Source organism: Balaenoptera borealis, assembly GCF_965194805.1.
Source record: "Balaenoptera borealis genome assembly, chromosome: 10".
NCBI lineage: Eukaryota > Metazoa > Chordata > Mammalia > Artiodactyla > Balaenopteridae > Balaenoptera > Balaenoptera borealis.
Window position 1 is genome coordinate 13,137,059 of NC_138874.1, and position 14,409 is coordinate 13,151,467.

The window sequence follows — 14,409 nt, forward strand, 5'->3', positions numbered from 1 at the left end:
GGCCAGATTAAAGGAACCACAGAAACTCATCAGGCCACCTGAGGCCAGATTAAAGGAGTGCAGGCCCTGCACACACCCTAATCCTTATCAGCAAACCCATTCTCGAACCGTTGCTATAAAACTCCTCACCAAATCCTGCTGGGTTGGGACACAACAGTTTTGAGAAGCATGAGCCCACTGTGCCCCCGCTTTGCCTTTGGCAAAGCAACAAAGCTTTTCTTTTCTACTTCACCCAAAACTCTGTCTTCTTCTCACCTCCAAGCCCTGCTTTCTCCTGCCCCAAATGTGCTTCCCATACTTTTCTGTTTCAACTTTTCCATATCTTAAGTCACAGCTTAGGTATCATTTATTCCAGAAATCTTTCCCTGGCACCCTTGCTTCCCCATCACAGCACTTCTCAGGCTGTACTGCCATTGTCTCTTTTCTGCTGTATCTCCCAGAGTTCTCCCATCTCTGAGGCCTGGACACAGAGTGACTGCTATAAAAATTAATTGAAAACAAGGGCAGATTTTCCATAAATCTAATGATACATACACCCCAGGGCCCCTCACCTTCATGGGTCCCCTCCAAGCCCTGTAACTAATTTTGATTCATAATTTTACGTAGTTTTTCTTAAATAAGACCTACCTCCAAATTATATATGTTTCAGGGATCCCCTGCTGGTTACATGAGTAAATGAGGCAGAAACTGCGGCTCACAGAAGTTAAATAGCTACCCCATCTCGGGTCCCACTTCATAACACAACCAGGATCTGAATTTGCATATATCTGACCATACAGCCTCTGCTCTGCCGGTGCCCATACTCAGAAACTCAGCTCACCATGCTGGCCTCAGGAAAGAGAATACATGCTTCATAGGATTTTAGAAGGACTTATTCCTAAAAATCTCTAAAAGTACCTACACAGGAGTTGGGACATGAATGATTCTGAATATAGGACTGTTGGGTGAATAATACTTTGAAATACCTCACATCACAAATTCCATTCAGTTCTCAAATTCAGCATCCATCTAGCTCATCCAGGCTTTACTAAGCCCCTATTCTATATGCAGAGCACAGACCTGGGGGTTGTGTGGGGGGAGACTAATGACCTCAAAAAGCTGTCACAGAGGTTGGGAAAATAGATGTTTAAACAAATAACTATGAAATCTGCAAAAAGATTTCAATTTTTTCATCTTTTTTTTTTTTTACTGTTCCTCTTTGTTTAATATTTTGCTCTTTTTTTCTCTAAGGAGGTATCTCCCACCCTCTGCTCTAAGGTTGACTATGTTGATGAATTACCAGCTCTACTCAGCCATGGAGCTGCCTGGGTTACAACCTGAATGACATTTAAGGGGCCCAAGTGAAAGCTGTGAACTGAACAACAATTGCACGAGATTTTCACGGTGTCACCGTAAACACCCTCTAGGGAAGTAGTATTTCCTTGAAAAGAAGCCAGATTGAACTTAGCCAACAGTATACGTTAAGAAGTTAGGGATGAAATAGGGAATAGCCAATTCCCTCTCTGAGACTAAGCACTTACAAAAGCCATTTCAAACTTATCCCACTTGTAAAATTTGAACCAGTAGGGTATACAGAGCAACAGACACTGACCGTCAGCTGGATAACTAGTGTGCAGCCTGGCCGTGAGGCCAAGAAAAGCGGCTACTGCCCCTCTCCACCTCCCTGAGGGCCGGCATGCAATCCCTCAGGCCTAAAGAGGGACACAGACCTGGCTAGTGCCAGGCTCCGCCTTCTGGAAGGGATGTGACCTTGGGCCAAACCTCGCGAAGCCTCAGCTTAGTCAATAACAATAACAGTAGTAGATACTATGATAATAAAGATAACAGCATCAACCTGTTGGAAGATTAAATGAGATAAAACAGGTAATGCATGCAGTTAAGGAGCTATTAATTTTAGAGTTTTTAAAGATTTTTTATTTATGTACAGTAAGATTTACTTCTTTGTGTGTGTGTGTACAGTTCTATGGGTTTTAGCCCATGGATGGATTCCTGTAACCATCACTATAAACAGGTACAGGGCAATCCCAACATCCCCAAAGATTCCCTTGTTTTGCCTCTTTTCAGTCAGACCTTCCTCAACCCCTTGACCTTGTCCCTGGAGGTCTGGGTTGTCCAGAGTGTCATATAAATAGAGTCGTGCAGGATAAAGGCTTTTGAGTCAGCTTCTCTGATTTGGCATAATGCATTTTAGATGCATCCAAGTGTTGTTGTATTAATAGTTGCTCCTTTCAGTTGCTGAGTAGTATTCTACTGTGTGGATGGACCATAGTCCATTATTCCATTCATCCACCGAAGGACATCTTGCTGGTTTCCAATTACAGGCAACTGTAAATAATGCTGCTATAAACATTTGTTACATGGTTTTGCATGGACATAACCACTTATTCCTATAGGATAAATAAATATCTAGAAATTGAATTGTTGGGTCACCTGGCAAGTGCAATGTTTAACTTTATAAGAAGCTGCAAAGCCATTTTCCAGAATGGCTCTACCCTTTTACATCCCACGAGCAACGTATGAGACATCGAGTCGCCGCACGTTATCGTCAGCACTTGGCATTGTCAGTACTTTTCACTTTAGCCATAATAGGTGTGTAATGTCAGTTATTTAAGATGGAAACATTTATATGTGACTGTACCTAATCATCTACTTTATAAGATAACGATGTTCAGAAGCAGTTGAGGTCACAGAAATCAAGTTTCTTTAACGGCTAACCACCACCTTGGAAAAATCTAGAAATTTCCAGCATAGCAAAAAGGCATCTCATGGTCTGGCTCTTCCCCACTTCTTCAGCCTCATCTCCTGTCGTTCTCATTCTTGGACCCTTCAACCAGCCAGATCAATAATAATATTAAGTAAGATTGACTGAGTCCTTACTATGTGCCAGGGCACTAAGGCACATCTGTCACATGTATGATTTCATTTCCACCTCTCACTGCCCTGTAAGGCCCATATTAGCAGGAATCTTATTTCTGTATTACAGAGGAGAGCACTGATACTCAGAGAGATTGGGAAACTTGTCCAAAGATGCACAGCTGCTACGTGGCAGGGCTGGGATTCGACCCCATCGAGCCCCAAACACGACGTGCTCCCCTGACCCCTGAGTCTGTGCTCTCCTCTTGCTGAGAGGCCCATGCTTTACCTTCTCTGGGAAACTCTCTCTGGCTCTTGCAAGGCACACGTACCGGTCCTCATCTCAGCTCTCTCGTCAGCCTCTGTTTCTTTATTTCATCCCTCTCCACTCGGTGTCCTGTTTGCCTCTGCCACCAATGGTCACAAGCGTCTCGAGGCAGGAATCAGATCTTTTCACCCTTCCTTCCCCGGCGCCTGGCACCTACGAGGTCCTCAACCCCCGCTGTAGCTGTCAAGCCGAATGAGGGACCAGGCAGGTTCTGCAGGAAACACTGATGCACGGAAATTTTAAACATAAGCAGACAGTCCTTCAATATACATCCATCTAAGACCATTACACACTGAGTAAAAACTTACAGTCAGAGAAAGGACATGACACAACCTTACATATAACTCTTGAGATAGACTCAGAGCTCCATCCCTGTCAGCATCAGACAGAACTTGGGACATAATACAAGAGGGCAACAGAGACATTCACCCAAGGTTAACAGCTTTAGGCCAAAGGGCAAAAAAGCGTGGGAGAAAGAAGGAAGGAGCCCTTTCTCACATTCATGCTATAATGGTTTTCCCTCTCGTTTACATAAGCAGTGTGGGGTTTTTTCTCTCCATTTATGTGTAGCAGGGCTATTACAATGTTTTATTCCTCTCTTTCTATCACTCTCAATTTAGAAGGATCATTTTTGAGAGTCAATTAATTAAAAAGCAATTCATTAGCCCAGAGAGCACCTTGAGGGATGTGGACTAACTCTTTGCCTCTGGAAAATCTGACTGCAAACCATTCCAGAAAGATGGTGATTCCGCCACTGGAGCACAGCTCACACCCAAGAAAGGTCTGGAAGAGGCAGCTCTCCACACTGTCTGGATTCCACGAATAAAGCTGAATGAACAGGTTAATTTTTTAAACTGAGGCATTAATGGTATCAAATGGCAATAATCAGATGTTTCAGGGGCCACAGAATCTTCTCCACTGTTCTCCCATGTAAGGAATTTGGAAACTATGGAGACATATGCACAAACTAATGAATCCAAGGCTTTCTATCCACCTTTCCTATCTATTGATAAATGTTTGTAAATTCTAAAGGCTTGAATACACAAGTTTAGCCTCTCACAATTCAGAGCAAAGCAGCTTAGGGAACAGAAAGAAGGAAAATGAAGGGCTGTTTGTCCACAGAAATTTATTAACATTCCCACCGTGGCAAACCTAATTTGCTGTCCCCAAGTCCCATGAAGAAGCATTTCCTCCAGCCTAAGCTCCCGTGACCCACTCCTCCAACTGCATTACCAGGTCCCCAAAAATTACCTGCTTTAGTTCTACGGTAGGTCTGTCCCTCCACGAGCTCCATAAAAGCCCCATCACCTTGACTCAGGGCCACGTCCTCACCTCAGTCCTGCCATCAAAGTTCATACGTGGAGAATTAAATACAATATTGTTCCCGTACTTAAATGCAGATCATCCATTTTTTAAAGTAAGGCAGAAAAAAAGATAACAAACCAGTGTCTTGAAGTCCAACTTCTCTACACAAGGTTTTAGAGACCCCATCACCATCATGCTTCAAGAAAGGAAAAACAACCTTCTATAATTTAGTCCCAAAGAACTCAGAGGAGGATTTACTTTAGAAGTTTCCGTCTCTGTGTCCACATAGTATCTAAGGCCAAACGATAGGCATGTTTCGTGTTTGTAGTTAGATGTAAACAGCTCTACTTTGGAATAAGAAGCATCATGTCTTCCCCGTATGTATGTGCACACCAGCGCCCTGGTGCATTTCACACTGACAGCCATGAGCTTTTTGATGTATCTAACACAGCCTGGCAAGACAAGATGACCTTTCTAATTGTCATGATGAGAAGCACCATTGCAAGTGACTTTGAAACGTATGGTAAACTCCACTATGCTAAAATATAATAGCTTCTTCTTTGGGGCTCATGATGAATATTAATGTCAGGGCTCCTGAGGAAAATGTGCCCTAAATTTTATATTGTATAAAACCCCTTCAATACCAAAGACAGCGTTTATTTATTGTCTTCAGGCTTGTTCACAGATGCTGTTAAATATTCCATTAAACATGGCAAAATGGAATGAATAATCATGGAACATTGGAGAGGGTGGGGCTAATGATCCCCTTAACAGTATCAAGCCAAGCACAAAATGTCTTGGACTAGAAATACAGGTTCAAGGAGGACACAGAGTATACAGAGAGGGGCCTCTCTGGTGGCGCAGTGGCTAAGAATCCAGCTGCCAATGCAGGGGACACGGGTTCGAGCCCTGGTCAGGGAAGATCCCACATGCCGCAGAGCAACTAAGCCCACACGCCACAACTACTGAGCCTGCGCTCTAGAGCCCGCGAGCCACAACTACTGAGCCCACGAGCCACAACTACTGAAGCCCGCGTGCCTGGAGCCCGTGCTCCACAACGAGAGAAGCCACCGCAATGAGAAGCCCGCACACCACAACGAAGAGTAGCCCCCGCTCAACACAACTAGAGAAAGCCCGCGTGCAGCAACGAAGACCCAACGCAGCCGAAAATAAATTAAAAAGAAAAAAAGAGTATACGGAGAGGCAAGTCGGTGAGCTCTGCTGCTAGAGAGAGTCTTCACAGAGATCTCAGGGGCGCTGCTCCTGGAGAGATGAGGGAGCTCTTCACACTGCACCCAGAGCACGCGGAGACCGAGGGAAGTTTGGCGGGTCAGAGGGAGCGGTCAGGGTAACGTCCAGAAGGGATGTAGGGAGTGGGCACTTGGGTGGATGAGGGTGCGGAATATTCCAAAGGTAGAGGAAAGAAACCCACAGCCAAAAGGCATAGGAACATGTGATTGGGGCGGTGGGAGAATCTGACACCCAACAGCGGCAGTAGGCAAGGCGGTGCCTTCCTAAACCCCAATCATAGTCATTTACGGTGATGACACATCGTCCATGGAAAGCGATCTTTGACTTAACACCCAGCACTGCTTATTGCCTGTGGAGAGAAGGGGAGAGACATGCCGCAGACCCAACTGCTCTCCCTGAAAAGCCAGTGGCAGTTTAAAAGGTCACCCCATCCGTCTGGCCCTCTTCACGCCAGGCCAGCCTCCATCACCAAGTCCTGTGACTCTCCCACAAACTGCAGCCTCAGCGGCCCTACACACCATCAGTAGACACTCTCCTTTAGTCCGTGAGATAACAGCATGCTTGGGAAGAAAAAAAATTCTATCGGCAGGAACGGTTTTTCTAATGGATCTATTTAAGTAAATGGGAAATTTTTTTAATGGAAATTTTTTTTAAAGGCCGAATACAGTGAAGTACTCTATGTAAGATGCACCGTACAGAAAAAGCAAGGCAATGGACATGACACTGCACGTGTCTCTCAGCTTCTTTATTTCAATGGTCGTGAAAATGTAAAACGCTCCCTTCCATGGATTTCTTGTAAAAAGTGAGATTGGTTTATTATGGGCCCAACTGCAGCTGTTCCCTCTACATCACAGTTGTTTTAAAGGCCAGGCCCAGTAAATATTAAGGCACCGAGTGGAAACAATGCCTTTACTCGGGAAAACCTATGTTGTTTGTTAAATGCTTTGCACCCTAAGCCTTAAGAAGTTTCAGAATTCACTCTGTTACCTCAACGTGTTATCATTGTTTATAAGGATTTCTCCTCTTGGTCCTTTATTAATCATGATAATGGGTTAATTTCACACATCTACACACAACACACAAACAGGAAAAAATAATAATAACCATATTAGATAAAGATTAGGAAACCATCCAGTTCCCCCCACCCCTCCCCCAAAAAAAGGACAAGGGATATGGACAATACCCAATGGAAAAAATCATAAAGGCACCAAAAAAGCAAGTTCAACCTCATTATTAGTCAAATATATGCCAAAATAAATCATGAATTAAACACCATTTCATTACTGTTATGATACTACATAATTTTTTTAAGAAATAACGTTTAGTGTTGGAAGGGATGGATTGGGAGTATCAATTAAACTGGTATAATCTCTTTGAAAGTCTTTGCAGGATGTATCAAGTCATAAAATGATTGTGCTTTTTGGCCCAGAAATCCCATTCTCACTTTACCTTCAGAAAGGAATTCATAAACTGATCATTAAACAAATCAAAATAAGGAGAGAGTTAAGCAGGTCATGGTATATTGATTCTTAGAATGTTATGAAGATCCTAAATACTAAACTGGAAGGCTGTGTTACAACAAGGAAATGGAAATACGTGATGAGGAGTCCAGCTCTGGAACCAGACAGGTCTGAGTTGCGTTCCAGCTCTTCACTCCCATCCACAACCCTCCCAGCTCAATGAACCTCAGTTTCAGCATCAGTAGAATAGGAGGATACATTCTTCTGAACGTACGGCAATAAGGATTGAATGATGTAATGCTTTCATTATTGTCACATAAGGCTAAGAAGGTACAGTTGTGCCCATACTCTGAGTACAAGTGTGAAAAAGGTCTGCATGTGGTCCAGGCACTGGAGGAGACAGCAAAAATGCACCCAGGGGCTCTGCTACAAAAGTTGGATGATGGACATTTTTTGTTCGATTTTTCAAATGTGTTTTATGATATTTTGTGAAATAAATTAAAAATTGAAAAGAAAAAAAAAACCCGCTAGAGCAACTCCAGGAATTTCATAAGCTTCAACATCAGAGGATTCTTGTGTAATCCATCAGGAAAATTACTTCACCTCTGAAGGTTGCTGCATTCTCAGGATTCCAGACACTGGGGAATTTCAGTGTTGGGTGACCTTCTCAGGGCAGACCTGGAGGTTGGTATTCAGCCCCTGCTGTTTCTCAATCTCTGAAAAAAATACAGGGTTGGGTGAAGGGCAAACAGACATTCGCCAAATTCTAATTTATCTGTCTTGCTGATACAGTCGGGACATATGGAACAAAGTCAAATGCTGGATCAGATACAAAGTTAAAAAGAGGCTCAAGGACTTCCCTGGTGGCCCAGTGGTTAAGAATCCGCCTGCCAATGCAGGGGACACGGGTTCGAGCCCTGGTCCGGGAAGATCCCACATGCCATGGAGCAACTAAACCCGTGAGCCACAACTACTGAGCCTGTGCTTTAGAGCCCAAGAGCCACATCTACTGAGCCCGCGTGCTACAACTACTGAAGCCCGCGCACCTAGAGCCCGTGCTCCGCAACAAGAGAAGCCACCACAGTGAGAAGCCCGTGCACCGCAACGAAGACCCAATGCAGCCAAAAATAAATAAATTAATTTATTAAAAAAAAAAAAAAAGAGACTCAAGACTCTGGGACTCAGTCACCTTGTCCCAGCAGGACCAGGCTTCCTTTCATTAATTATACCCTGAAGTCATAATATATTTGCATTAGACTCTTTCTTGGGAAAGGCAATATAATATTTAGAAATACATAAAGTGTAAAGCAGCTTTAGTAACACAGATGAAAAGAGAGCTGCTCAAAACAGGGTAAAACAACCAAAAGTTTAACATCATTTGGCAAATGAAAAGAAAAGAAGTCTGGTTATCATTAAATCTAAAAGCAAAGTATGCAATCAGTTGTTAATGAGTTATAAAAACTTTGGATAGTTTAATGTCAAAAGACAAATAAAATTACCTCCTATAACTATGTGAGCATGTAAGCTATCAGCATATCTGGTTTACACATTTTTGATGTCAAGTCAGTAGCTCTTTAAGCAATTCTTGATTGCTCCTGCCATGCTATAAATATTAAATTGCAGTGTATTGGCTTAGAATTGTCCATCCCGACAGGGATCCAACCCTCCCCAATTACATAAAAATTGGGAAGGAAAGTGGATGAGGCAGGATGGCCCTCCCAGAATTATGGTGGGACCTGGGCAGCAAAATTTGGTGCAACAAAATGATGAGGGCAGAAAACACTATGAGCATACTCTCTCTCCTTTACAAGAGCTAGGAAAACCTGAAAAACCAAATTAGCAACAAATGATCTCTCAAAAAGAATTGTCTCTCTTGGGTTGCAAAACATATGGCAGCTTCAAAGAAGAGGAAGTACATAGCAAAAATGGCAGGAGGCCATAACTCATGGCAAAGCCAAAGAGGAAAACAAGACATGTCTTATAAAATTAAGCACTGAAAAGACTGTGACAGTATAAAATAGGTCATAGCACCAATAAAATTGAATTCTGCAAAACCTCACAAAATTGGACTCAGAAAAACAAAAAAAGAATCAGTCTTAATCTTGCAAAACCCTGAATTATAGAATATAATAAATGTTGTTTATTTAAAGTTCAAAAACTCACTCAAGAGAAGCTCAGAACAATGGCCATCACATTTTGCAAGTTAATTCCTTGTAATTAATAGGATGGCATATTAGTAAATTCTTACAGGCAAACAGGGCTTATCGTGGTTCTCTCCCAGAAACTCTGACAGGGGTATCAATATACTATTAATGCCTGAACTTATAGGAATACAAAGGAAAACACTGACGTTTAAGCATCTTTGAACAGGAAGCTGAACTATCCATAGTTCTTTGAAAAAAATATCAAAAAGTGATTTGAAGTTACCAAATGTGTATCCAATTAAATTGCTATAGTTCAACTTTTTTCTCATTTGTGGTAGTATGCTAAGTCCCTGGTTAGTCATCCTTCCAAAATAAAGAACTTGGGTTTTAATACAAAATATGTGAGTATCATATGGGGGATAACCTATAGAACCTCCTATCAATTTAAATGATCCATCAGGTGTAGGAAAATTGCAGGCAGCAGATCATCATTTCAGGCACGAAATATAGAGCGTGTACTCAGAAATTTCAAAAATGAAAACAGGGCTTCCCTGGTGGCGCAGTGGTTGAGAATCTGCCTGCCAATGCAGGGGACACGGGTTCGAGCCCTGGTCTGGGAAGATCCCACATGCCGCGGAGCGACTAGGCCCGTGAGCCACAACTGCTGAGCCTGCGCGTCTGGAGCCTGTGCTCCGCAATAAGAGAGGCCGCAACAGTGAGAGGCCCGCGCACCGCGATGAAGAGTGGCCCCCGCTTGCTGCAACTAGAGAAAGCCCTCGCACAGAAACGAAGACCCAACACACCCATAAATAAATAAATAGTTAAAATTAAAAAAAAAAAAAGTGAAAACAGCCTCTCTTTTCAGGACACTCAACATTATCAAGAGATCATGTTAGTAGACTTTTGTTTCATAGTCATGACTCTGAGTGTAGTACTGAGGTAAGGGGTGGTGAGGGTGAGGGAGGGTGGAAAAACCTCATGTTTGGGAATCAGGTTCATAAAGAACATAAAGCCACATAAAAGGTGAAATCGCAGGAAAAAGGGATTCAAATCCTGGCCCCGACCCCTCATGTCTCTGTGACTTCGGACAAGGCGCCCATTCTCCCTAAACCTCAGCGTCTTCATCTGTGAAACAGAGACGGTGCTGGGCTGGCCACACAAAGTGTCCAGATGATCAGACTAAATGCATGTGCAGCCTTAGCGTAAAAAGGAGAGAAACCAACACTTGTTACTGAAGAGAAAGTGACAACACACAGGGGATCATTCCTTCCTTTCAAAGAACGTATCAAATCCATAAAAGCTAGAGCTAATCTGTGCACATGGTCAAGGGATCTAATAAATATACGCTAAATATATACAATAAAGATCAAAGGAAGAAGAAATCCCCAAAGCACTCACTTTTAAACCCATAAGGATCTATATGAGGATAATATGAATAAAAGAATTAAGTTCCACTAATTCCAATTAAGTTCTAATAATCATAACAATAACACACTATTTTCAGATCATAACATAATGCTGAAGTTGTTCAGGTAACTGAGGGTAGTACCACTCCCACCCAGGGACGTTTAAACACAGGTGTGGAAAGATATAAATGGAAATATAAAACAAAGAGGCTAAAGGAAGAAGAAGCAGGAGAATATCTTTGTGACTTAAGATGGGGAAAGGTTTCTTATACAAGATCCAAAAATACAAAACTTCAATCACTAAGATGTATACTTTAAATATCTTACAATTTTGTTTGTTAATTATACCTCAATAAAGCTGAAAATTTTGTAAAAACAGGTGTGGGAGGTACAGGTGCACAAAAGACAATGCTGACGGAAGTGAAACATTCGACAGTACAGGATACAGGCCCACGCCACAAACACCCTCCTCACCCACCACGGCCAAGGGCACTCCTCCAGGAATCTCGGCATCCCACTTACCACTATGCTTAGCTTAATCTTCAGGAGAGAGTGTACGAGTGTGCATAGGTGTGCACACACCAAGGTCTTCAAAAGCCCCGAGTCCAAACGATGAAATGTAGCAAGAGACTAGGACAGGCGCTGGTTGGCGAGAATGACCCACAAAGCAGAACACCTGTCAAATACTTAAGATTCACATGTACCCACCTTATAACACAGAATCAAGTTCCTGCTCCAAACAAACCAGCATGTCGAAAAACTGCCTGTTGCAGTTGGGTATGAAATACCGTTGACATTGTCATTGTATTCCCACCTAGGGGCTCTGTTAAGGGAGTATTGTTACAGGAGTATAAAAAGCAAATGGAGAGACAGGTAGAAAAGGAAGTAGCATCAGTAAGGATTTCTAAAACATAATTGCATGGATAAAAATAGGAGAAGGAAATCAGAAATAGTTGAAAGCAAGAAAAGAAGGGAACGATGTTGGATAGAATCATGGGAATTCAAGACCGGTAGGGACGAGAGTAACTGGTGACTTCATCTCTGGCAGGGACTGTCTGATTCATTCTGGAACACAAAGGTGAGCACGGTGCCTGGCATATTGTAAGTGCTCAATAGATGCTTATTAAAATGATGGATGCACGCAACAGATGAATGGATAAAGAAGATGTGGTACATATATACAATGGAATATTACTCAGCCATAAAAAAGAATGAAACAATGCCATCTGCAGCAACATGGATGGACCTAGAGATTACCATACGGAGTGAAGTAAGTCAGCAAGAGAAAGACAAATACCATATGGTATCACTTTTACGTGGAATCTAAAATATGACACCAATGAACCTATTTACGAAACAGAAACAGACTCACGGACGTAGAGAACAGACTTGTGGTTGACAAGGGTGAGGGTGTTGGGGAAGGGATGGAGTGGGAGGTTGGAATTCGCAGATGTAAGCTTTTATATATAGAATGGATAGACAACAAGGTCCTACTGTATAGCTCAGGGAATTATATTCAATATCTTATGATAAACCATAATGGAAAAGAACATAAAAAAAGAATGTACATATATGTATAACTGAATCACTTGCTGTACAGCAGAAATTAACACAACATTGTAAACCAACTATACTTCAATAAAAATAATTAAAATGATGAATGCATGGATGGCAATGAAACTTAGAGATCTGGTTCTCAAGCACCTGGGAAGCAGAAAGAATTTCATCCATCAAACCTCACACCGTGACGCTACACATGCCAGGTGTGACGCAGGTGATGGGAACCAACAGAACGGAAACTAAACTGAGGCCTCCTATGAACTAATACAGGCTTTTTGCACTGTTGTGGGGATGCCTCCCAAAGGAATTATCACAATTGTTTAATAAAAGAGGAAGGAAGTTAATTATGAAATTCACAGGCCAAAGTGGCTGAAGAGAAATAACCATACTCAGAGAGAGGCAAGAATAAACTGGAAAGAAGAAAACCATGGAGAGAAACAAAAAATGCAAATGCATATTTAACTGGGATCCTGATAACATAATTAATAAGATGAATCAAAGATAAATGATTAGAGATGCGAAGGCTCAGCTCACAGAAAAACCTGAGAAAAAAAGATTTTGAAATTTTAAAAAGAAGTTTCCCTTCAAAAGGTTCATATTATACATATATTCAATCTAAACAAACAAAAATTTCCAGTCAGAGAGGCAGACACAATTAAGATATTTCCCATATAACAATCTAAGTTCCTTCACGTACAGAACCTGCAAAAGTCATCTGGTTCCCAAACAAATAGCTCGGGTCTCATTTACCAAAAACTCTATCACGGTTCTGGCCCAAAGAGAGCCAAGTTGCCCACCAAGCAAATATTAGTCAAAGCTCAGGGGAAGAAGAGACATTTGGTGTGTCTACAGAATGGGATCTCTAACCATCCCTTTAGGTTCTAGGGACCTAGGACCGGTGATGTCAGGTCACTGGAAGATTCCATATTTAAACTCAATTAGCCCAAGCCCTTCCTAATTCACTTCCATGGCATTATAGGTTAACATAAGGTTTCTTAACATTTGGGGGAACTTAGAAAGACTCCTTCAAAAATCTGCTGAGTAACTGGATCTTTGTGTGGAAAAAATACACAAAATCACAGATATGAAATCTGTGTACAGTTTCACAGTCTACCCATGAACTCCTGCTTTCATCCGCTAATTTTTTTTCCTCAGAGGTGGTTGGTAACAGCCATGTGTGCTTTTGCATTTGCTATAAATCTATTCATGAGGACTTTCCATTACACGCTCAGAAAAATCATCTTTAAGAATTTAACACCACTCCACATTCCTGAAAACTTCGTGCTTTAAGCTGCTTTTGAGGAAAACGGACGATGCTTCACCTATCTTTTTTGCTCTGGCTTCTAGGAAGCTCATGATCACATCATATTCTCAACCAAAATAATTAACACTCATCATTAGCATTTTCTTCTGTCTCAACTTTTCCATTTTATTTGTTAACTTTGTTGTTTCCATCTTTGATATATACTTATATATATTCCAGTCCTCCATTTCTTCCCCACCCCCCCAAAGAAAAGACAGATTTTATTCCCCTGTTCTAATTTTTCTTGAAAATTTTATCTAAATATAGCTAATAAATGTGGAAAGGGAGTGACTGTCTATGTGTGCAGAACCTGTAAGACACACAATCTCTAAACCAAAAGCTTTTCCTTAAAGTGACTTATGAAAGATGTTTCACTTAAGAGTTAAAAAAAACTAATATCTCACTAAAGGGCATCATACTTCCTTTGATTAGCTATCAGGAGGTAGCCCAAAAATAAAGGCAGGATTGTATGGGCGTGGCCTTTCTAACCTAAAGCAAAAGCTAGGTGGTAGCCCCAAACCATAACTGAAAAGTTGACGCCACTTCAACTTTATCACCCTTAAAAACTGTCCCTTGGGACTTCCCTGGCGGTCCAGTGGTTGGGACTTCGCCTTCCAATGCAGGGGGTTCGGGTTCGATCCCTGGTCCGGGAGCTAAGATCCCACATGCCTCTTGGCCAAAAAACCAAAACATAAAACAGAAGCAGTACTGGAACAAATTCAACAAAGACTTAAAAAAAAAACAAAAACTGCCCCTTATCTGCCTTCTACTTCCTCCTTACTCACTGAAAGGCAAATAA

At 41.9% G+C, this 14,409-nt stretch overlaps 1 protein-coding gene across 17 annotated transcripts in view; it reads right to left on the bottom strand.

Annotated features, from left to right (window-relative positions):
- DISC1 (DISC1 scaffold protein) overlaps positions 1–14,409 on the bottom strand; it is a 346,324-nt gene that overhangs the window by 167,763 nt on the left and 164,152 nt on the right. The window contains exon 10 of one of the 17 annotated variants that reach the window (XM_082407589.1): positions 9,640–12,849. The exons of the other annotated variants lie outside the window; for them this stretch is intronic. Coding sequence (XP_082263715.1) covers positions 12,833–12,849 — 17 coding nt within the window. The 3' untranslated portion in view covers positions 9,640–12,832. Of the gene's footprint in view, positions 1–9,639; positions 12,850–14,409 lie in introns of those variants that run through there. 17 annotated transcript variants of the gene reach the window in all.